Raw genomic sequence first — 21962 nt, 5'->3', positions numbered from 1 at the left:
CCAAATCTGAATTGAATTGGGAGAACAATAAAAAGGTCTGAATCGATTCGAAGCCTCCAAATAGATTCAGAAAAGATTTGGAGAAGATTCAGAGATTCGGGCAATCCCCGCTTGCCACTGCAGGGAGCTGGACCCAAAATCCATGCCGGTAAGTTGGGGGCAGGGAGGGGGAAGACTGGCGGAGGGGGGAGAGGACCATGGGGGGACCCCTACCAGGCCCCATCCCCTGCCTGCTCCCCCAGACCCCATGGGTGCCCCGCAACCCCTGCCCACTCTCCCAGCCCTGTCAATGGCTGCTCTGCCCTGCCCCAGCATCCCAGCACTTTAAAAAGAAAAAGGAAAAAGCCCTGCACTGACCAGCTGCTGCAGTGGCCATTGGGGCCTCTGGGGGCTTGTGGTAGAGCCCCCACACAGTGCGGGGCAATGAAGGGCCTTGGGGATCGCCCCCCCCCCTGCCTGGCAGGATCAGGTGAGTGCGGGGCTTTTTTTTTTTTTAAGTGCCGGGATGCTGGGGCCTGGTGGAGCAGCCATTGACAGGGCTGGAAGAGTGGGCAGGGGATGGGGCCTGTTTCATTTGGATTACTGAATCGAATCACTGTCCCCTGAATTGGCTGAACGCAAAGGGAATACTAGCCGCTTCACACAGGCCTACTGCACAGTAACTCCAGTTACTGCACGTTTATTTAGTACTTGTATTAACAAGTACTAAAAAAATGCACAGTAATAACTGTGTAGCAGCATCTTGTGTAGATGTGTGCCTAAGATTGATGGAGGGGTTAATAAAGCAAATTACAAAGGTAACAAGCAGTCAGAAATGTTTTTGTGGGGAGGGGGATTTGGACAGCAGCCTGATGGGATTGAGAAGGAAAAATATAGTTGGGAAGTCAAAGGAAGGGAGAGGGACAGGGTGAAATTATGGTGGAAAAAATACAGAGGCAGAGAAAAAAGCTAAAAAAAATAGATTTGACAGGGACAATGAAGAAAAGCAAGTAACTGGAGGATTGGATGGGAGAAGTTTGGAAGGAAAGGAGTAATGCATATTGTAATAGATTTCCCATCTGATCCCAGCTGAGAATAGGCAGGGGTGGTTTGAGCTAGAAGCTAGAGGAAAATTGAAAATATAACAGTGTTATTTGGGTGGGTGGACTCAGCTGTATACAGTTCTGTAAGAAGGAGGCACACTTTTGTAAGGGATCATGTTGTACTTGAACTTTCAAAACAGTGTGAACTCATTTCATGTTGTTGCAGTGATCACGATTGTGCCGATAAGCTAATTATATACATATTTGCATACAATCTCCAGGTGTTTTTTACCTCAGTCTTAGCAGGCATAGGCATGCTACTTCCCTTTCCTTTCTATTCATCTTTATCCATTTATATCTTGTCAGTTTAAATTTTAAGACTGAGACAACATCCCTGCTTTCCTGCATATATCAAAAATAGCCAGCATTCAGAAAATATATAAATATGGAATTAGCTTACCTCTGAATTGGTCTGCCGCCATCATTCTTGGGTGGTTCCCATTTTAAGTCAACATGACGCTTTGTCACTTCAGCCACTGTGAGGGCATAAGGTGGTCCAGGGGTAGCTAGAAATAAAACAGTGATATTAGAAGAAAAGTAGTCCAGAAATTATAATTTTGTTCTATTATTTACGAAATATGCAAATTGTGAAAACTTACTGAAGGTGTCTTTAGCAAGAACTGAGTCTTCAATTTCACAGTAGTCACTCTGTCCAACTGCATTTTCTGCAGCCACACGGAATACGTACAAAGAGCCTTCTGTCAGTGGGCTCACTGTATATTTAGTCTCTTTTACTGTTGTGTCAACAGTTTGCCAACCTTTCCGTCTTACATCTCTCTTTTCAACAATGTAGTTGGTAATAGGAGAACCTCCATCTCTTTCTGGTGCTGTCCATTTAAGATCCGCTGTATTTTTAGTAATATTAATAACCTCAAGCCATCGAGGTGGTGAAGGAGGAACTATAAAAATATTAAATCAATCAAAATCAGTTTTGTTTATTTTTTCTCTTAGAGACTCTGAAAACATGGCATAACATTAGCAGCATAACAAAATTAATTTTTTACAAATAATACAGGTAAGATTTTAAAGTTTCATAAACCTGTAAGCTTATTATCTGTCTTATGTATAGACAGATCTTAAGCTTTACTTTAAAAATTGTGAATCTTGTGATTTAATAATATTTTGAAATACTCACGTAGTCTTTCTTTGCACAGCACAGGGTCACTTGGCTCACTAGGCTCGCTTTCCCCAGCCTTGTTCACAGCTCTTACACGGAATGAATATTCTTGTTTCTCCATAAGCCCTTTGAGGAAGTGTTCAGTTGTGGGAACTCCTTCAGCCACTCTGACCCACTCATCTGTTCCAGTCTTTAGTAACTCAATGACATAAGACTCAATCTTTGCACCTCCATCATGTTCTGGCTTTGTCCAGTTGAGGAATAATGATGTCTTGGCAACATCTTTCACAGTAGGCTTGCCAGGGGGCCATGGAGGATCTGGAATCAAGTTAAATAATTATTAAGACTTTAAAATCAAGGAAATAACTTATTATGTTAAACTGAATCATGGAAATATTATATTCATAATACCAATAGGATCTTTCACTAAGATTGGTTCTGTCTCCTTGCTGGGCTTTCCAGGTCCTGCAAGATTCTCTGCCAGGACACGGAACTTGTACTTCTTCTTGTTTTTAAGGCCTTTAACTCTGTTAATCATGTATACAAAATGTATTTAGTAATAAGATACAAATCACCCATTTATATATGCTTAACATTACATGTATTAATTAGAATACTGCTACTATACTGTAAACCACCCACCCACCCAACTAACCAACCAACCAGAAAAAAATGCTAGCTATTGATAAAGACATTATTTTACATGGTATCAATTAAAGATTCTAGGCAGATGTGCTGACACTAGCAAGATATACTATTATAGAAAAGATTAATGTGTGACAACTGCCATATGTTTTGGCTTGCTGGACTGAATGCTGAATGACTGTTATATACAAGTGTTTGCAAAATTCCCTGAGCAACTAAATGCTTAGAATGGTGATGTATTAGCTTTGAGAATGTCTTATGGTTAATCATTTAGAGAAAGAAGCTATGGCAATTTGGGGAGGGGGGGAGGAGGGAAGAGAAGATTCAATCTTTTTAAAAGTTTCTTATTTAAAATTAGGTATCAACAAAAAGCATGACATCTATTATTAGTAGATCTACATTTAGAGAGCAATGAAAGAGAAAAAGACTATGATAGAAAATGGTATTTGTTGAGAAAGACTTTTAATCTATATTTATAATCCCATTTACAGACTAAATTGATAGTTGGCATACTTGAATGCTGTATCTTTTACTGGTATCTTATTGCATCTTATCCATTTATCCAGATCAGGGTCAAATCTCTCAACCCAGTAACCGGTGACTGGACTGCCACCATCTTCATCTGGTTCATTCCATATTAAAGACACAGACTCTTTAGTGACTTCTGTAGGCACAAGACCTGTTGGAGGACCTGGGGTATCTGTACAAATTAACAAACAAGTACAAAATAACATTTCTGGACTTACATATATTTTCTGTAAAAGTACTTAGTAAATTGAGCATCAAATTAATTAACTTACCAAATGAATATTTAGCAACAATGGGGCTATGTTGAGCTGGCTCCCCAACACCATACATGTTCTCTGCACTGACTCGGAAGATGTATTCTTTATAAGGGGTTAAGTTTGTAGCTCTGAAGTTTGTTTCCTTAATAGTTGATGACAGTTTGTGCCATATTTCACTGTCTGCAGCTCTTCTTTCAAGAACATAGTTTGTAATTTTAGAACCACCATCATCTCGTGGAGGATTCCATGTCAGGAAACAGGATTCATTGGTGATCTCTGATATATCAAATGCAGCAGGGGGTCCAGGTTTATCTGTGGAAGGCACAGATGAATGTTAGTTTTCTCTGCTTACATAGCTTGCTACATTAATGTTGATTCTTGTAAATAAATAAATGATTGTTGTAAATACACAAGCAAAAAAAAAATGGATATACCTAAAACATTAACTTCAACAACAGCAGTAGCACGCCCACTGGAATTTACAGCTTCTATAATGTAGGTGCCACTGTCACTTCTCTTGCTCTCAGCAATAGTGACTGTGGAATGATTAGGTTTGGTCTCAATAGTAAGCCTATTGTCAGGCCTCAGAATTTTTCCAGCCTTGGTCCAAGTAACCCGAGGTTCAGGCTTTCCAGTTACTGTAGCTGGCAGCTCAATCTTTGTTCCAGCTTTTACAGTGATTCCAGCAAGCAGTTTCACATCTAGGAACACTTCTGGGGCCTCTGGTTTAAAAGAAAATTAAAACAATATTAGTATTACAAAAAAACTTTAAAAGGAAAGAAATGCTTTCTTGATGCTATAATTCAGTAATTTCAATAATTACCCTTTCCATCAATGGCCTGGATATCATCTGTGGGCTTGCTTGGTTTACTTGCTCCTACTCTATTCAAAGCCTTAACCCGATATGAATACCATTCACCTTCTTTAAGGTTTGTTACTTCCATTCTGTTAATTATAAAATAATTCAAGCATTTAAAATGGTGAGAACAGAATATTTTATTTACTTAAAATGACATTCCTTCTGACTTTAATGTACCTACTTTGTTTCAGGAGTATCACCACAGGGCTCCCATTTGTCTGTGCCACGCTGACATTTCTCTATCAAATAACCCTTGACTCGTGAACCACCATCATACTTAGGTGGGTCCCATGTTAGGAAGATTTTCTTAGATGTTGGATTTCTCCATTTAACATTCTCTGGTGGATCAGGCACAGCTATAATAAATTATATATTATATAATATATATGAACCCATTCTGAGAAAGATTTTTTCCTAAAAAGGAAACTAGAAATAGCAGAAACATGATGAAAATGGCTTACTTGCTGGTGCTGACATATTTACAGGTTCATCAATATATGCAGGTTGCCCAGGCCCACATTTGTTGCATGCTGAAACTCTAAATAAATACTCTTTTCCTTGGATAAGGTCAGGTACGGTGAACTCTTGGTCAATAACATTATCCATAACCTGAGAAAAATGTATGTTCCAATTTATTTCTAGAATCCTCCCCAAAAAAGGAAAGTACAGTACTATAAATAGAAAAAGTATAGGAAATGAGGGCTATATTAAAAAAAACAGAAAAGGGAAAACTTACTTTGGCCCATGCTTTACGGCTTATATCACGTTTCTCAATAACATAGCCAGTCACAGGACTTCCTCCATCATCTTCTGGGGCTTCCCATGTTAGCTGTACTGTGTCCCTGGTCACTTCTACAACTTTTAGTTCTCTTGGTGCACTTGGGCGAGCTAGAAGGGACAAAAATCTGGTTAATTTATCTTGAAGTCACCAGTTTATCATATTCTCCATTGCATCTGTGTATTCAGAGTCTTTGGCTATTTAGACACTCTCGCCAAAATGACAAATTGAAAACTAAAACTAAGGCCTTGTACAAACATTCATTTTCTCCTGGAAGAGTTGCTCGCCACTCCAGGAGAAAAATAACCTGGCAACAGCCAGGGATAAATTATTCCCCGGAGAGTTTCTCCTGGGACAGTGAGTATCTAGGAAACATGTGGTTTCCCTTAAAAGAGAATGTAGTCCTCCAGCTGCCCCTGCCCCCTGCCAGCCAGGGCAACAGTGTGTCATTTGCTGAATTCTGCTGCTCCAGCAGGGAACAGAACATGCCCCCCTGCCTTCAAATTCCCCACACTGTGCTACAGGAAAATACAGGCTGACCATGAGCAGTCTGGGTCAGCCAATCAGGGCTGCTCTATGCACTACTGTCACTGGTTGCCAGGCAAACTAAGGGAGCCTGCAGAACATGCTGAGATGTATGCACATGCCACCCCCTTGGCTACACATTGTCAGAACTGCAAGCTTTTCACTCTTCAGGGCCTCAGCATTCAAATGTCTGTCCATCTGGCTGTGGGTAAGTTTCTCTACCAGGAGAACAAACCTGGAAGGACTTTTCCAGATTATTTGCATGTGTGTATGCCTAAAACTACTATAGAAGGACTTCAGTAAAGTCAATTTTTGTTTAATGTACCTGGTTTGTTGAAAGGTGCATGGTTTCCTACTCTGTAAAGATGTTAGGATATCAAGATAGTATTAGATGTTACCATAATAATTTAATCCCAAAATGGGTTTACCTACTTACCAATTACATTAACATTAATTTCTCCTGAAACAGATGACACTGGATTTTCTAGTTTTAATGTATAAATTCCCTTGTCTGGACGTTCACTTGGAGTAATGACAAGTTCTGCAAAAGCTGCAGTAGTCTGTATTTTCACGCGGTCGCCTTTTTCTAAGATTTTGTCACCAAAAGACCATGTTGCAGTTGGCACAGGGTAGCCAGTGATAGGAACACGGATCTTCAGTGGCTCTGGGACAATAACTTCCAGTCCATCTTTAAATGCACTTAAGTCCATTGTAGGTCCAACTGAAAAAGGAGAAAAATTGATACCATGAAAAATCATCAAACATTTTGATTTTTACAATATCATCCATGATACCACTGTCTGCACCAACAGCAGCCAAGTAGGAGCCACCTGAGCTCAACTGCAGCTTCTTGCTCCTGTACTTTCTCATCTAACGTACTTTTGGAAATCTCTAAATATTAATAGCTGGGAAGTTTAACTCCCATTTATTTATAGTAAAAATTGTAATGTATGTATTTTTATATTATGTATAACATATTGTATATCAATAGCTAGCTTGGCAGTTGTGTGGCCATCATTTTCAGCACAGCTGCCCACACAGTTAAACAGGTTCAACAAGACAGTCAGCCCTTATTCAGAGCTGGTTATGGGGAAGAATATCAAAGGTTCTGGGACACTGGCTGCTGGCACTCAGTACTGGTATCATAGCTGAATGTCATGTATAGCAGCAACCTGATACTCTGAAATGTATGCAGCTTTGTCATAAATGACTAACTGATTAACTATCCAGATTAAACCAAGTAACACTTACCATGACTGTCATCTGCTGTGAGTGGCCCAATTGCTTCAGCTGGATCTGATATACCAGCTGCATTTTCTGCAGAGACTCTGTAGTAGTAACTGGCTCCTTGTTTCAATCCAGTTACCTGAAAAGATACAAAAAAAATTTCAAGTTAAAAATAATGTAAAATTTGTGAATACATTCTGAATTTTGCATTGAAAATGAACCATTCTACCTTATAAGTAAGATCAGGTACAAGTCTTGCATTACAACGGATCCAATTGTCTGTTCCCTCTTCACGTCTTTCAATAATATAGCCCAATATTGGACTTCCTCCATCTTTCAGAGGAGGCTCCCATGTGAGCTTCACAGATGATTTTGTTTGGTCTGAATGATCTAGGTTAATGGGAGGACTTGGTTTTTCTGAAAAGAATTTGAATGAACTAGACATTAGAAACTGGAAAAGGAGATTTCATCCAACTGTATGTAGGCTGAATGATACTTTTCATTGATATCTTAAATACTCCTTTTAAAACTTTCACTTAATTCTAATAAATCATATAATTGAAAAACTTAGAATTATATAGAGAAGATTTCACTCTCTTTACCAGGATTCACTTCTGTACCACACAGCTGCAAAATCTTTCTGGTTAATTCAAAAAGAATAGTAGGAAGAGCTAACTTGTCATGCTATATTTTCAGCCCCCACCTCTCCCTCCTCTCCCCTTTGTATCTTTTTCACATAAATTTTAAGTATATTCACATTTACTTCATAATATTAAAAAATCATTATCAATAATTGCACATTTACCAATTGGGTCCATAATTTTCACTGCACGTGTAGAAGCACTTGGTTTGCCAATTCCAACCAGGTTTTGGGCTCTGACTCTAAAGAAGTATTCATTGTTTTCCACAACATCAGTCAGAGTTGCAGATAATTCATCTGCTGAAGTATTCATAGTTGGCTCCCACTTGATTGAAGTTCTTTCACGCAGTTCAATAATATAGCCAGTAATTGGAGAGCCTCCATCATACTCTGGTGGCTCCCAGGAAAGTGAAGCACCAGACCTGTTCACATCAGTAACTTGTACATTCAGAGGAGGACCAGGAACATCTGAAATTTAATTTGGGGAGAGAAATGAACAATGATGTATATTTAGTTACAGTGGAATAAAGATCAGCAAAATACAATGCAAAAGCTAAACCAATATTTTGATCTACTTTACAAAATTGCTGCTTACCAAATCTGCTCTTAGCTTCTACAGGTTTGTCAGTTTCCACTGGTTCCCCAGTGCCCACTCTGTTTCTTGCACTCACACGAAAGAGATACTCAGCTCCTCCTCTCTGAAGTCCAGTAACGGTAAATTCACAATTTTCTGCACGATCAGTGGCCAAAATCCAGGTCTTACGTTTGATATCACGTCTTTCAACAACATATCCAATTATTTTACTTCCACCATCACTTTCTGGTTCTTCCCAGCCAAGGCTGACTTCACCGTCATATGTTTCAGTGACTTCCAGGTTTCTAACTGGACCTGGAACATCTGAAATGTAGTTGAAAAATATTTTATCAGATCTCATTTTTGTTTTCACTTTAACCTACATGTAGGTCATGATTTGTACTGAAATGGCCTATTCTTGCTCCAAACTGAAATAAAACTGCACTAGCGAAAATCAGGGTGTTTCCTTCCTGTGCAGTTTGTACTGAATAGCTACATTGGTGGATAATGACCAACAGATGTAAACAGAACAAAACCAATACTCCTTTTTAAAAGGAAAGCTTACCAATAACATCTACATTGATGTGTGCTTCAGCTTTGCCGTGTTTATTTCGAAGTATAACCTTGTATCTTCCTTTATCTGATTTCTTAGCTTCGTAAATTTTGAAGGTGGTCGTGTCAACTGTTGTATCAACAGTTTTTGTAGGCAGACTTTCATCTTCTTTTATCCACTCAGCTTCTGCTCTTGGGTATGCATCATATGGAACAACCATGGTTAAAGGCTTCCCAACATCAACCACAAGGTTCTGATCACCAGTCTTGATTTTTGGTGCAGCTAATGAAGACCAATAAGGCAAATGAGTTTTATACTTTGGAAATAACTTACTTCTTTGCATATTCAATGCAGGCACTAATTTAAAAGTGTTGCATGTGAATTTTAAACAAATTGTTTCTATATTTGCAGGATGGCCCCAAACAGACAAATTCAGCCTTGCCTGGGTAAATGAAGTCAGTCAGTACTGTTGGCTTAGAAATGACATTTAAAGGTCTGTTTTTTGGGAGTGGGCTTACAGGTATAGATATATGCATTATAAGGGTTCAGGATTGGCAGCAGGGGTTAATTGATTTCTAAGAAGCTTGGGTCTCACAAACAGAGTTTCTCATAGCCCTGAAAGTTGACAGGTTGTCTAACACAACAAGGCCAACAAGGATACAGTCTGAGAACTGAGGAAGTATATACCATACTATTCCAGAACACAAAATAATTGGCACCAACTAACAAGGATCCAGAGCAGAGAGGCACTTGAGTCCCAGTTTTGGGGGAACAGACCAAATAAGGAGAAGCCCCAGAAGGCTACGTGGACATGTGACCACAGAGAGACAGCCAACCAGTGATAGCCATGGATAAGGAGTCATCAAGAGGGAAGGAGAATACAAAAGCAGAGACTTGAGAGTAACAAAGGGTTCCTCCCTGTCCCTCCTCCCTCCCTTTGTCCCGTCCCTCCCTCCTTGGTCCCTCCCCATTACTTCTCCTTCTCCTCCCCGAGAGGAGAGTACCCATCCCTGTACCCATCCCTGTACCCTTGGGGAAGGGTCCCCAAGGCCACCATAGACCGAGGGCATATGACCAGCACATCTCATAAACCCCACTGGAGTGGGGTTGTGGGCCTTGGCATCCCACCTCCAGAAAGCTGACATCTGACACCTAAGAGAGCGAGCCTCAAGTGAAGATTGTGTCCTGACCAGATGTACTTTGACTCTGATGAGCCTTAGGATTTGGTAGATATATACAATTGATTGTTTGCATTGCTTCTTTTCTGTTATAACTGTGTATCAAGAAATCTGCCTATTATTGAATGAAAAGGTTATGGTCGGTCTGAGTGTGGGTCCTCCCCCACTCCCCTTCCCACACAGAACCAGGTATCTGGATCCTAAATCCAGAGCCAACAGGTGCTTTATCAAAAACTTCAGTGGGGGAAAAGACCAGATGAAATGTACTGAATGAGTATAAGAGAAACTATCACGACTGTTTAATGTTTCTCTAAAATACCAGATTTTGTTGAATAAGAGACCCTAGTAACAACTGCAGGGAGGTGTTGCAGATGGGGTTGTAGAATTCACAGGGCAAGATATCTACATTTTTGTATGCCTGCTCCCACTGCATATATGAAAGGTGGGGAAAGGAGATGCTATTGAGCATTAGTTCAGTACACTTTAATCATCCCAAAAGAGGAAAATAAGTGCCTTTATTTACTAGGTAGTCCCTCTAATTTGAGTAGGCTCACAAAGAAGACATATCTTACAGAACATCAGCAATACAATAAATATATTCTATTTGGCCATTATAACATGATTCCTTATTTCTGGAAATTGCCATTTAAAACCTTTTATAATAAATAGATACCACAACTTAGCAAACGCCTCTGTCTACCAAATATAATTCATTTGGTCATTTAATTCAGGGCTGTACAACTTCTAAATGACCACGTGGGCTACACCAGCAGAGGCCACACCAGAGTAAGTCATAGGCCCCATGAGCTGCACACTGCCTCAGCACCCCCTTTTCACTGGCCCAGGCCCTACCTCAGCTCCCTGACCAGGGGCTCCCTGGGTCATAGACTGCATCCCACCCCATACCTGGGGGGGAGGCAGGGGGGTAGAAAGCATAAGTTGGAGGATGGAGGGAAAGCCCAAAGACCCTGGGTGCTCCACATGGCCACATGTGGCCCATGGGCTGCCAGTTGGACACTTATGATTTAATTTATTGAGACTCCAAATATTTTCTACTTGACCACATATTCTTATTAAATTCTTTGAGAAAACAAGTCTTTATATAATTAACAACACCATTTTATTCACTATTCCTAAATTAAAAAAAGAAATATGAAGTATACAACTTACCTGCCAATTCAAGTTTTGCTCTAGCTTCTTTATCTTTGGCAATAAATCTGTATTCACCTTGGTCACGAGGCCTTATCTCACACACTTGCAGCCTATGGAACTTTCCTTCACTCATCATCTGGTGTTTGTCACCCTGGACTATAATCATGTTATTTCTTAACCACTTGACTTCCACGCCATCTTTATTCAGTTCAGCCATAAAAATGACATCAGTACCCGGAGCTTCATAAGCATCTTGTGGTGGGCGGATGATCTCCACTGGGATTTCTGAAACACATATAAATTAATTTGTATTTGTTTAATATTTCTTCTAATTACTAAGAACTAGTAACAGATATTGTCTACATTTATACATACCTTCAACAAAAAGTCTTGCCCTAGATTTTCTATCATCTACTCCACAGGAATATTCACATTCATCATTCAGTCTACAGTCTTTTATAATTAATCTGTGCAAATTTCCATCCTTTTCAAACTGATATCTTTATAGGAGAGAAATAAGTGAATGATTTATTTAACTTCAGAACAAGTAGCAAAGCATTACAAACATATCTAGAATTTAACATGAGAAATGTATTTAAAAGTGCATACTTTTTGCCCTCTCTAATTTCTCGTCCATTTCTGTACCATTTTACACTTGCTTTCTCTTTGGAAAGCTGGCAAGTGAAGACAGCATCATCAAATTCAGTGACAGTCTGATCCTGCAGGTGTTCAATGAAGTCTGCAGGAGCCTCAGCAATAATGAGTTCTGCAACAGATTTATCTTGTCCAGCAGTGACTGTGTATTCACCTTCATCTATAAACCCACAGTTTTTAATGATAAGTGAGTGCTTGTATTTATCAACTTTGTATAAGATGCGTTTGTCAAATGTGACTTCTTCACCATTCTTTGTCCACTTAAGGGTTACATTAAGGCGATTGACTTTGCACCAGAATGTGACAGTTTTCTTCTCCACGGTCTCAATATCTTCAAGAGGCTCAATAATTCTGAGATCTTCCTCTATTAAAATGAAAAATAAAAATTAGTTAATGTGTAGTCTTAAATGAAATTAAATTTGATGGAATGAAAATCTAAAATTAGCACATTACAAATTATGTATGTACCTAGCACTGTTAAGGTAGCAGAACTCTTGACATGTTCTCCTCTCTGGTTTGATAGTGAGATAGTATAGGTAGCTTGGTCATTCAAGTGGGCATCTCTGATTCTGAGGGTGTAAACTAAGTCCTTCTGCACCATGATATATTTTGGACTATCAAATATTGCCTCATCATTTTTGTGCCACTTAGCTTTGGCACCTTCTTTATTGACTTCACAGTTGAAGACAAGTTCTTGTCCTTCTTTAACTTCTTGGTCCTTAAGTGGAGTTATAATCCTGAGTTTTTCTGAAATTGACAGAAAAAAATATTACATCTTATATTATAAAATGATAAAATAAAATCTGCATATATACTTGAATAAAATCAATCTTACCGATCACTTTTAAGCGTGCTGTTGCTTTGGATTCACCGACCATAGCAGCATACTTCCCTGCATCTGCTAAAATAGAGTCTTTGATGACAAGTATTCTCTTTTTCCCTTCTGAAATTATGTCATACTTATCATCAGTCTTAAGTATCATATCGGCCCACACCCACTGCACTTCAACAGTATCCTTGGACATTGAGCATACAAATTCAGCCTTTTCTCCTTCAAGTACTTCAACATTTTGTGGTTTAGTAATAAATTCTGCTGCAAGTTCTGAAAAAACAAGATTGAAATAAGTGAAACAAAATTACATACTCTTATCTAACCAAATATCATTTGAAAACTAAGATACTAAAGTACCATGTACTTACCATGTACTGTGAGCTTGCCAGTTGTACCAGAGCTTGGAAGCCTGCAGCTGTACTTGTCAGCATCATCAGGACGAGCATTATGAATGACAAGAATTCTCTTTCGGCCATCAGAAATTTGTTCATATCTACCACCATCAGGTAATTCCTTATCTCCTTTAAACCAAGTGACTTCTGCATTAGGCTTGGAGACTTCACAAATCAATTTCACAGTGTCAGTTTCATTTACGTCAACATTAGGAAGATTTTTGGTGAAAACAGCTTCCTCCTCTGTGAAAAGAAATCAGAAATGTTTGGTTAAAACAATCATCAAGATATTGTTATTCTTTACATGAAAGAAATTCAAAAGCGTATTTAGTTTTACCTATAACTGTAAGCAATCCGGAAGTTCTAGCTGCTTTTGCTTCACATGCATACTCTGCTTCATCTTCAAAGAGACATTTGTTGATAACAAGAATTTGTTGAGCACCTTTGGAAATTATGTCATACTTTTTGCCTTTTCTGATTTCAATGCCATCCTTAAACCACCGTACCTGTATTTAGAGTGAATTTATGTTGTAATACTGTTATTAATATTAATACATGCATCATAAAACTTAGAATTGAGATACTTTGCAGTAATATATTAAGATTGAGAACTAAAAAAAACCCCTCATGTTAAAATATTAATCAGGTAATAAGAATATCAGTAATACATACCTTAACACCTGGACGTGAAATTTCACATTCAAATCGAGCAGACTCTTTTTCTTTAACTTCCAGGTCAGTAAGGGGCTTTGTAAACTCAACCCGGAGAGCTATAAGAAACATATATTTTTCAAAGTAGAGGATAATAATAGTTAAACAAGTAGAAATGATTGCTGCTATTGTTATTATTATTATTATTATAATTAACAAGTAAAATGCATAAAGTCCCTTTGCAGAAAATCTCACAGTGACTTACGTTCTACATTCAGGAAACAAGAGGTCTTGAAATCCTTAGCATCACAGGTATATGTTTTAGCATCATCCAGTGTACAGCCATGGATAATGAGTTTTCTGACCCTGCCCTCAGCAATGATATCATATTTCTTCGTTTTATGAATTTCTTGTCCATTCTTGAACCATTTAACCTTTGCATTCTCTCTGGATACTTCACACTCCAGAACTGCTGTGGCTTCTTCCTCTACTGTCTGGTCCTCAAGTGGTTTAGTAAATTCAACTGGGGGTTCTAAAAAAGCATATATATTAGTGATAGAAAAGACCTTAACTCAGTGACTTTTAACCTGGGTAATAGGGCACCCTGGAGTGACACAGGATCCTTTGAGGATGCGAGGAGGTGTGAGAAAATAAGCCAGGTGTGAGGAGATAAACTGATAATCGCAATCTCAAATACAATCTCAGGCTTAGTCTCTGTCTGGCCATTCCACACCACCATTGCCTGGCAAGGAGGTAAGTGCTGTAATTCATAAGTTAGTGTTTGAAATGGGGTGCTGCTCAATTTTCAACTGTTATGAAAGGGTGCTTTGAGTCTAAAAAGGTTGGGAACCACTGCCTTAACATTAGCTATTCATCTGTCAATACGGGATTGCCCCATACAGCATGTTCCTGAGTGATATTTTCAGCTATTTCTTTTGAGGGGGCTCCTCTGGGAAACTAATCCACAAGACTAATATGCCATTAGGAAATGCTTCATAATATTCAGTTTAAAATATCTTTCCGCCATTTTTAACCTATTATGGTTGTAAAACATTAGATCAGAATAAACAATAACTTTGTCTACTGTGTGTTTAGAGTTTACACATACTTATAAACCATTATCAAAAGCCCTCTCAACTTAATTTCCTTTAGCCAATCAATACACAGATAGTGTAAGCTTAATCTTTTCTCAAAGTGATTCTCTTCAACTTTGTAAAGATTTGTTTGTGATTTTTTGAATTTGCCCCAGGTTGTTTACATTATTTCCAGCACTGAGATAGCCAGAAGTATATTAAGTATTTTAGGTAAGATCTGACCAATTTAAAATCAAGAGTGTCTATAACCACTCTGGTTCATGATTGATCACTAGTCACTAGAGAAGTATACCTATGCTGACGGACTCACCTTTTACAAAAAGATTTGCTTGAGTTTTGAAATCCTTTGCAGTCAGTGTGACCTCACCAGCATCTGTTAACTTGACATTTCTGAGAGTGAGTGAGTGAACTCTTCCTTCAGCCCGCATGACAATCTAATGAATGAACAAGAAAGCATGTTGTCTGTATCCACTTATTCAACTCAATTTAATTTGCTGTTCATTGTTTTAGTGGCTTATTTTTACTATTGTTGGTATGAGTTGTGGGTATTTTCCTGCTAAATAAAAAGTATGTAACCAGGGTGCTTACAAGATTTGTCTTTTACTTTGTCTTCTTATTTAGCCAATAGTTGGCATTTAAATACACCTACTTGTTCTAATATCAGGAAGAGAATTTTGAAATCTAAAGATATTATATTTCATGCATAGTATTAATTTGGAAATTAATGTTCATATTATTATGATGTGCTTGTTTAAAATAGAAAAAGGCCTAATTGGGAATAAATAGCATGTAAATATGTTTATCCCTTTGTAAGAGTGAATGCATTTCTAAACTAAATTATTTTGTAAAATGAACCTTGCCTGAGATTAAGTTTATCATGAATGATTGCTTAAATATCAAAGTAATTATGGACTGTGACAACAGTTTCAGGGGAACACATGGCATATCTCGTAGTTTGATGATATGCATTAGAGAAATATACAGGCACTGAAATGTTCATTGTAAGTGTATTTTGTCCTGTTATAACACTATACCACTGTATTCCAGTAGGTGAGAGTTGCCTAGTTAAAGGAACGCTTCTTGCTAATCCAATGTTAAGTCCATTCTTGAATTATTTGTTACTGTCCTACAACTGCAAGTTCCACATATATTCTAGGAATGAGTCCAGCATTACAGCCACAAAAGTGTTGCCACTAGTGATTAAGTGAGATCCCTAAGATGCCCCTGAGGCTCCTGGCACATGTTACACTTAAGACATTGCTGGGAACCCCATCAGCAGGCTGAGAGCTGTCTGCTGCTGGGGCACTCAATCACAGGGGTGCACCATGCACTCCCATGGCTGGGAGCCCTGTCAACTGATTTGGGCTCCCAGTCACATGGTGTGCTCAGGTGGCTGGGAGCCCCAGCAGCTGACAGCTCCTAGATGCAGGGCATGGTGGACCCCTGTATGGCTTGGAGCCCAGATCAGCTGGAGCTCCCTGGCATTGGGGTGCATGCCAATGGGACTTCTAGCTGCAGGACCTTGCTACTTGCTGGTGCAGAGAGAGTCTGGAATCATGATCATGATCCTAGGCTCACCCTGCACCAGTGCTAAAGATGATGCTTGAACACACAATCAAACCTCCTGCCATACATATGTAGCATGGCAGGAAATACAGTTGTGGGGTTCCCATGTCAGAACCCATCATGCCTTTACTTGCACATCTGCTGAGGCCTTAGAATTTTACTAGAAAATATGTGTAGGAAAGTACAAGGTCAAACAAAAGAAATGGGCATGAGGAACTGAAGATAAATGGGAATCCTTTACTGAGGAGACAAACTGAATTCCCAGTGAAGCCAAGGCAAGCTTTGACTATACAGGCAAAAATTTGAATTCAGGTTTAAAATTTCATTAAGTAGCTGATGAATAACAACACAAGGTGCAGATAGAGAAGAATAAAACAGTGAACTCTTAATACTTCTGAATACATTCAGTATGTTAGTAATAATGATTAATCCATTGTATTAACAGCCTTGTAAAGTTTTATGCTAAGATACAGGGCTTGAAGTGGTACAGGTACTAGGGCATCCGGTTGACAGGGGCTGCACGTCTGAGGCCATTGCAGAAGCACTCAAAGTGTGGCCTATCAGATTTCAACAAATCTGTGAATTCTGCTGAATACCTTATTATAAGGACATAAAAAAGGAAGGATGTATAGAGTTGAATTTTCCTTCTGTTTATTTCCTAATCTGCACAGTTTAAATAAATTTCTATAATTATGGGTCTTATTTATTTTATTTATGTCCCATTTCTTTGTATGAATTCATTTTATTTAGCCAAAATCAGTATAACTTTGAAAGCTCTCACTGAAAATACTTGTTCTATTATTAATATATTAAAATACATTGAAAATTAAACACTTTTTATTAAAGTAATCTGTAGCAGTAGCATCATAAATTCTAAAACCTCATCAATCTGCATAATATTTCAGATATGTATTTTGTTTTAGATTTCCAGTTCATATTTACCTTTGTATCATTTCCCTATTAAACTAGATATTTTGACTACCTAAAAAAGTATAACATACACATTACAAAAAGAAAAAACATCTCTAAAAAATTGTAACACATTTTATGATATAGTTCTCATAGCATATTTCCTTCTCTTAACAGACTTCTAATATTTAATCCTTTGCATTCCAAGCTGTTCACATCTGAGGGTTAAGAGCCGGCACTTGAAGAAGGTTTAAAAATAGCTAACGAGAAATGCTTGGCAAGCAAATCTGTCCAAAAAGTTATCTGGAAAGCCTGAACAGATGCCTGAAATGGAATTTTTATCCCCTTAATCCCCATATATGCAGAACTGGATCACAGCTAAGCATTCGGGGGGGGGGGGGGGGGGGGGGAGAGAAAATGTGGAAGTGCATTTTATCACAAAATTTTTTATAACTGCAACATGCATTAGCAGGAATCATTCCAGTATGATTGTGGCATAAAACTTAGCTTTGGGACCAGAACCTTGGGACTCTTTAGCTTTTATTTGTATAATAAGTATGCAAGGTATTTCAGATCCATTTCCTTTACAGAAAACTTCAATTTCTCTTTTAGGGAGAATATATTATATTCTAAAATAGCAGCAATAACACATTCTTGTATTTTATTACTTCTGATGGCAGAGCAGAGGTAAGAAATAAAAGAGAGGAAGGTGAGAAGAGAAAAAGGAAAGGAAGAATGGAAAAATTTAAGAGGAGAAAAAAGCAGATGACAGAAAATGTCCTTACCTGCTCGCTGGGTTCTAGTTTCTGCCCATGCAAAAACCACTCCACAGGGATTCCTTCATAGGAGAGCTCACAGTCAAAGGCTGCAGTTTCACCAGCTGTCACAGTTACATCCTTGAGGGGCCTCAGCAAGCCAATTACTCGGGCTTGGTAAGGAGGAGACATCTTCAGATTAGTTACTTCCACCCAAAAAGACCTGCTGTCTTTACCCACTAACCTTCATGATGACTCCCCCAAGACAGAGAGACATTGTAATGCAGTTCTTTAAATTTTCTAACTAGAAGAGGCCACTTGGGGTTCTCAGGGGGAGGATTGGTCACTGGAGATTCCCTATTTGCAGAGCCTATTTCTTTAAAATGAACAAGGTCAGCAGGAAAGTTGCAGTGCATCTGTCTCTCTAACCAAGCCTTGCATACCTCTTGCTAGATAAGGCATGTGTCTTCCAAAATAGTAAGGGCTGGGATTGGAGTGGGAAACAAGTGGTCTTTAACCATGTGCTCTGTCTCTGTCCATCAAGCTTTGAACTCTATCTACAGATATCACTGTGTTGCTATTCCCCCCAGTCTTAATATGAAACATTAATGCAACAAAGCCTTTTGCTGTAATACTTCAGTTTCATAGCTGATTATTTAGGACCACCAGGTGACCTGGGGGACAATATATTTTTTTACTCAGGCACTAATAAAACAACAAAGTCATTGAAGTAACCAATTATTTGGAATAATTTTTCCTAGAAAGAATGGCCATGTGCCAAGCACAATTAAGTGATTCACCAGCTTCTATCCCAAACAATAGACTGTGCAACAATATTGTCATTGTTTTATGTTAATTCATTTTTGTTAGTTCTAAAGATACAGTATAAAGATACTTACGTTTCACTCTCAGGTGAGCACTGGATTTGGCATTGGCTGCTTGGAAATCCACTCCACCAGCTTGGTCCAAATGTACATTATACAGTGTAAGGAAGTGCCGTTTGCCTTCTTCCTTAATTTCACATTCCTTTAAGAAGAAAAATGAACAAATTACAGCACCTATATCCCTGGACAATTGTGTTTAAAGAATTATTTAAAAATATAAGAAAGCACGTGTGTAGAATATATGCTAACACTTTTTTATCTACACAATTTCCAAAACATCTCTAATTTCTAGGCTCTAGAGGCTTTTAGGAAGACTTATAAAATCTAAACTCCCACCACATTGCCAGTGCAATAATAATGCAAGTGATTTGCTGGCTTACAAGTACCCTTAAGAATTCTTTCCGTTCGCATTCATAAAAATATACATTTACTCTTATACAACATGAGTAGATAGCAGGGTTTTGAAAGTACTCTAGATAGACTGGAGACACTAATCACTAATCACTAAACACTAACACCAACAGGTTTCTGGCACTGCTAATAAACACATACATATTTCCTATGACACCTCTGCAGCAGTCCCAAAGTTGTTGCAGGTAAACAATTTCTATCATGCAGCTTATGCTGCATAGATGTTGTTTTTTTTGGAGTGGGCTAAGCTATGCTCTCAGGCTCTCAATCATAACCATCAGTAACATAACTAAATGGGACAAGCAGGGCACCAGCTTGAAGGGGTGACAAAATCCCAACCCACCCCCCCCCATCCCTTCCCGAGTCTTTACTATGACAGAGGCAGCCCTGTGCATGTGGAGGCAGAGAGCACTTACAATGATGCTCCCTCTCCCTCCTGCACCTCAGGCATTTTTCTCACAGTAGGTGCATATGCACAGTAGTAGCAGCTATCTTCTGTATGGAGAGCCCTGGCAGGTAAGACTTCCCTTTCCCTCATCTCCTCAGTGATCCCTGCCCTCTGCAGTGGTCAGCACTGCTCCCTTCCCTGCTTCTGGTCCCCATCCCTTCCCGCACAGGGCTCTGAATTAGTTCGCTCTGCCTCTGAAGCCCCGTTTCTGAGGGTACTGCTGGGTGTGTATGGTGTCACTCTAACACTGAACATGTGACCTTTTCCAGCGTACAATGGAATAGAAGCAAGTGGGTTGGCTTGCTTCTTAGAAGTTGTCTCAGGATTGCTGGAGAAGCAATATAGAAATATCCTAGCAATAGGCATCAGTTGTCTCTTGCTACAAAAAGACATTCCTCATTTTTATTCTCACTTATGTTTATCTCTTTCCCACTCTAACCTACAAATATTTTCCTTTCCCTTTTTATTATTTACATCAGGATTGCCGTATCACAACATTGCCAGTTCTAATAACTGTATTATGAGTTTCCTAATACTTGGTGCTTTACCTAAATCTTCCACTGTTAGAAATATGTGAATATGAGAATCTAAACTTTTGATAGATAGATAGATAGATAGATAGATATTTATATGTGTGTGTGCAAGTAAAGTTATTATAACTTATAAATTTATTATAAACACATAATACATTATTATGAAATATCATTATTAATTTCAAATAGATAAATCATGTTAATTAAAAGCTTGAAAATGTGATGCAGATGTTCCTAAAAGCTCAAACATGCAAAAGAAGATAAATAGGAAGCCTTTAAAATGTATTTTAAATTAATTATAAGCCACTTCCATGATATTTGAATGTTGGGGACTAACAGTCTGAGAATGAGGCAAATGGGTGTTACTGAACACAGAAATTAATTAGTCCCTGCTCTGTTCTTGCATCCGTCATATATCTCAGACCCACCCTAAAGACCCACATATTCAGCAATGTGCTTACAGGTGATTCATTCAGGGTTTCCCCTTTCAGTTTCCAGTTGGCATGGACACCTTCCTCAGAGATTTCAGTATCAAAATGGGCAGTCTCTGTCTCGATTACCTCCACACTGTGCAGGGGACGCACAATCTCTATATCCCGATCTGTTTTAGGGAGGAAAAACAAAAGAAGAACCACCATGATCAACCTCTTACTGTAAGTCATGAAAAGAGCTTAAACAAGATATATAAGCTTAAAAGAGATATTACTTAAATTACTCTACCTTCAATGTTGAGTTTGGCAGAGGTTTTGTCAGTGCCACAGTCACAGGTGTATGTTCCAATGTCTTTCTTCAAAGCTCTCTTGAGGATCAGAATTCTCTTTCTGCCATCGGCCTTGATAACAACATTCCTTGATGGAGTTATCTCTTTGCCATCCTTCATCCATTTTACTGGAGCATCTGCTTTGCTAATTTCACATTGTAATATAACTTCATCTTTCTCTACAGCAGTGTAATCTTGAAGCTTTCCAGTGAAGTAAGGATCTCCCTCTGCAAGTGCAAATTGAGATATGCATATAATGATTTTAGTCTTTTTAAAAACACATTTCTATTGTAAAATCTATACCTCATTAAGAACATTTGGATCTTGCTTATAACTGGGAATTTACAAACTGAAACAACAGCATAAATCTATTAACAAACCTACTAATATGACTTAGAACTGTACAAATATTAACTAAACTTTGCAACACTTCTATGAAGCTTTAAAATGATTATTTTTTACCTTTTAAATGTGGAAATGGAGACACAATGAGAATAAGTAGCTTGCTAATCCATACAGGGAGCTTATGGCAACGCAGAGATTTAAAAACAAGAATTTGGTAGTCTTTGACTGATGTTATAGTCAGGGCTGCCCTTACAGGTAGGCAATGTGGGTGACCACCCAGGGCACTGTGGTCAAGGGGCACCACACACACACACACACACACACACACACACACACACACACACACATGTTCACAGCATCACTCTCCCCTGCCCTGCCGTGGCTAAGCCTCATCCCAGGCAGCAGGAGTAGTGCCCAGCACACCCCGCCCACTGCTGCCAGCCTCTGCTTAGGCGGAGCTGGGCCAGGCACATGTGGGTGGGATGTTGCCTCCTTCAGTCCACCTGTCTTGCTCCTGCACAGCAGCAGTGCTTACCCACCTGCCTGCCTGGTGCACCATACTGTTTTGCCTTCCCAGACTGTGCCTCACACCCTGGCCAGCCCGCCTAACACT

The 21962-nt window shown here is 38.9% G+C and overlaps 1 protein-coding gene across 1 annotated transcript in view; it reads right to left on the bottom strand.

Annotated features, from left to right (window-relative positions):
• The window catches only part of TTN (titin), a 281827-nt gene that overhangs the window by 82574 nt on the left and 177291 nt on the right, over positions 1 to 21962 (bottom strand). The window contains exons 196-226 of the mRNA XM_059726268.1: positions 20965 to 21231; positions 20706 to 20845; positions 18868 to 18994; positions 17999 to 18141; positions 15049 to 15172; positions 13910 to 14176; positions 13666 to 13763; positions 13331 to 13499; positions 12970 to 13236; positions 12605 to 12871; positions 12238 to 12516; positions 11725 to 12133; positions 11491 to 11615; positions 11134 to 11400; positions 8798 to 9067; positions 8254 to 8556; positions 7824 to 8126; positions 7248 to 7435; positions 7043 to 7157; positions 6228 to 6512; positions 5225 to 5376; positions 4950 to 5097; positions 4670 to 4844; positions 4453 to 4574; positions 4064 to 4351; positions 3645 to 3941; positions 3358 to 3544; positions 2611 to 2726; positions 2218 to 2517; positions 1682 to 1981; positions 1483 to 1588 (exon numbers count right to left, since the gene is read on the bottom strand). Coding sequence (XP_059582251.1) covers positions 1483 to 1588; positions 1682 to 1981; positions 2218 to 2517; positions 2611 to 2726; positions 3358 to 3544; positions 3645 to 3941; positions 4064 to 4351; positions 4453 to 4574; positions 4670 to 4844; positions 4950 to 5097; positions 5225 to 5376; positions 6228 to 6512; positions 7043 to 7157; positions 7248 to 7435; positions 7824 to 8126; positions 8254 to 8556; positions 8798 to 9067; positions 11134 to 11400; positions 11491 to 11615; positions 11725 to 12133; positions 12238 to 12516; positions 12605 to 12871; positions 12970 to 13236; positions 13331 to 13499; positions 13666 to 13763; positions 13910 to 14176; positions 15049 to 15172; positions 17999 to 18141; positions 18868 to 18994; positions 20706 to 20845; positions 20965 to 21231 — 6604 coding nt within the window. The remainder of the gene's footprint in view (positions 1 to 1482; positions 1589 to 1681; positions 1982 to 2217; positions 2518 to 2610; positions 2727 to 3357; positions 3545 to 3644; positions 3942 to 4063; positions 4352 to 4452; positions 4575 to 4669; positions 4845 to 4949; positions 5098 to 5224; positions 5377 to 6227; positions 6513 to 7042; positions 7158 to 7247; positions 7436 to 7823; positions 8127 to 8253; positions 8557 to 8797; positions 9068 to 11133; positions 11401 to 11490; positions 11616 to 11724; positions 12134 to 12237; positions 12517 to 12604; positions 12872 to 12969; positions 13237 to 13330; positions 13500 to 13665; positions 13764 to 13909; positions 14177 to 15048; positions 15173 to 17998; positions 18142 to 18867; positions 18995 to 20705; positions 20846 to 20964; positions 21232 to 21962) is intronic.

This window comes from Alligator mississippiensis, chromosome 4 (genome assembly GCF_030867095.1).
Source record: "Alligator mississippiensis isolate rAllMis1 chromosome 4, rAllMis1, whole genome shotgun sequence".
Lineage (NCBI taxonomy): Eukaryota > Metazoa > Chordata > Crocodylia > Alligatoridae > Alligator > Alligator mississippiensis.
Note: the sequence above shows the minus strand (reverse complement) of the source record. Positions and strands in the feature narration are given on the sequence as shown.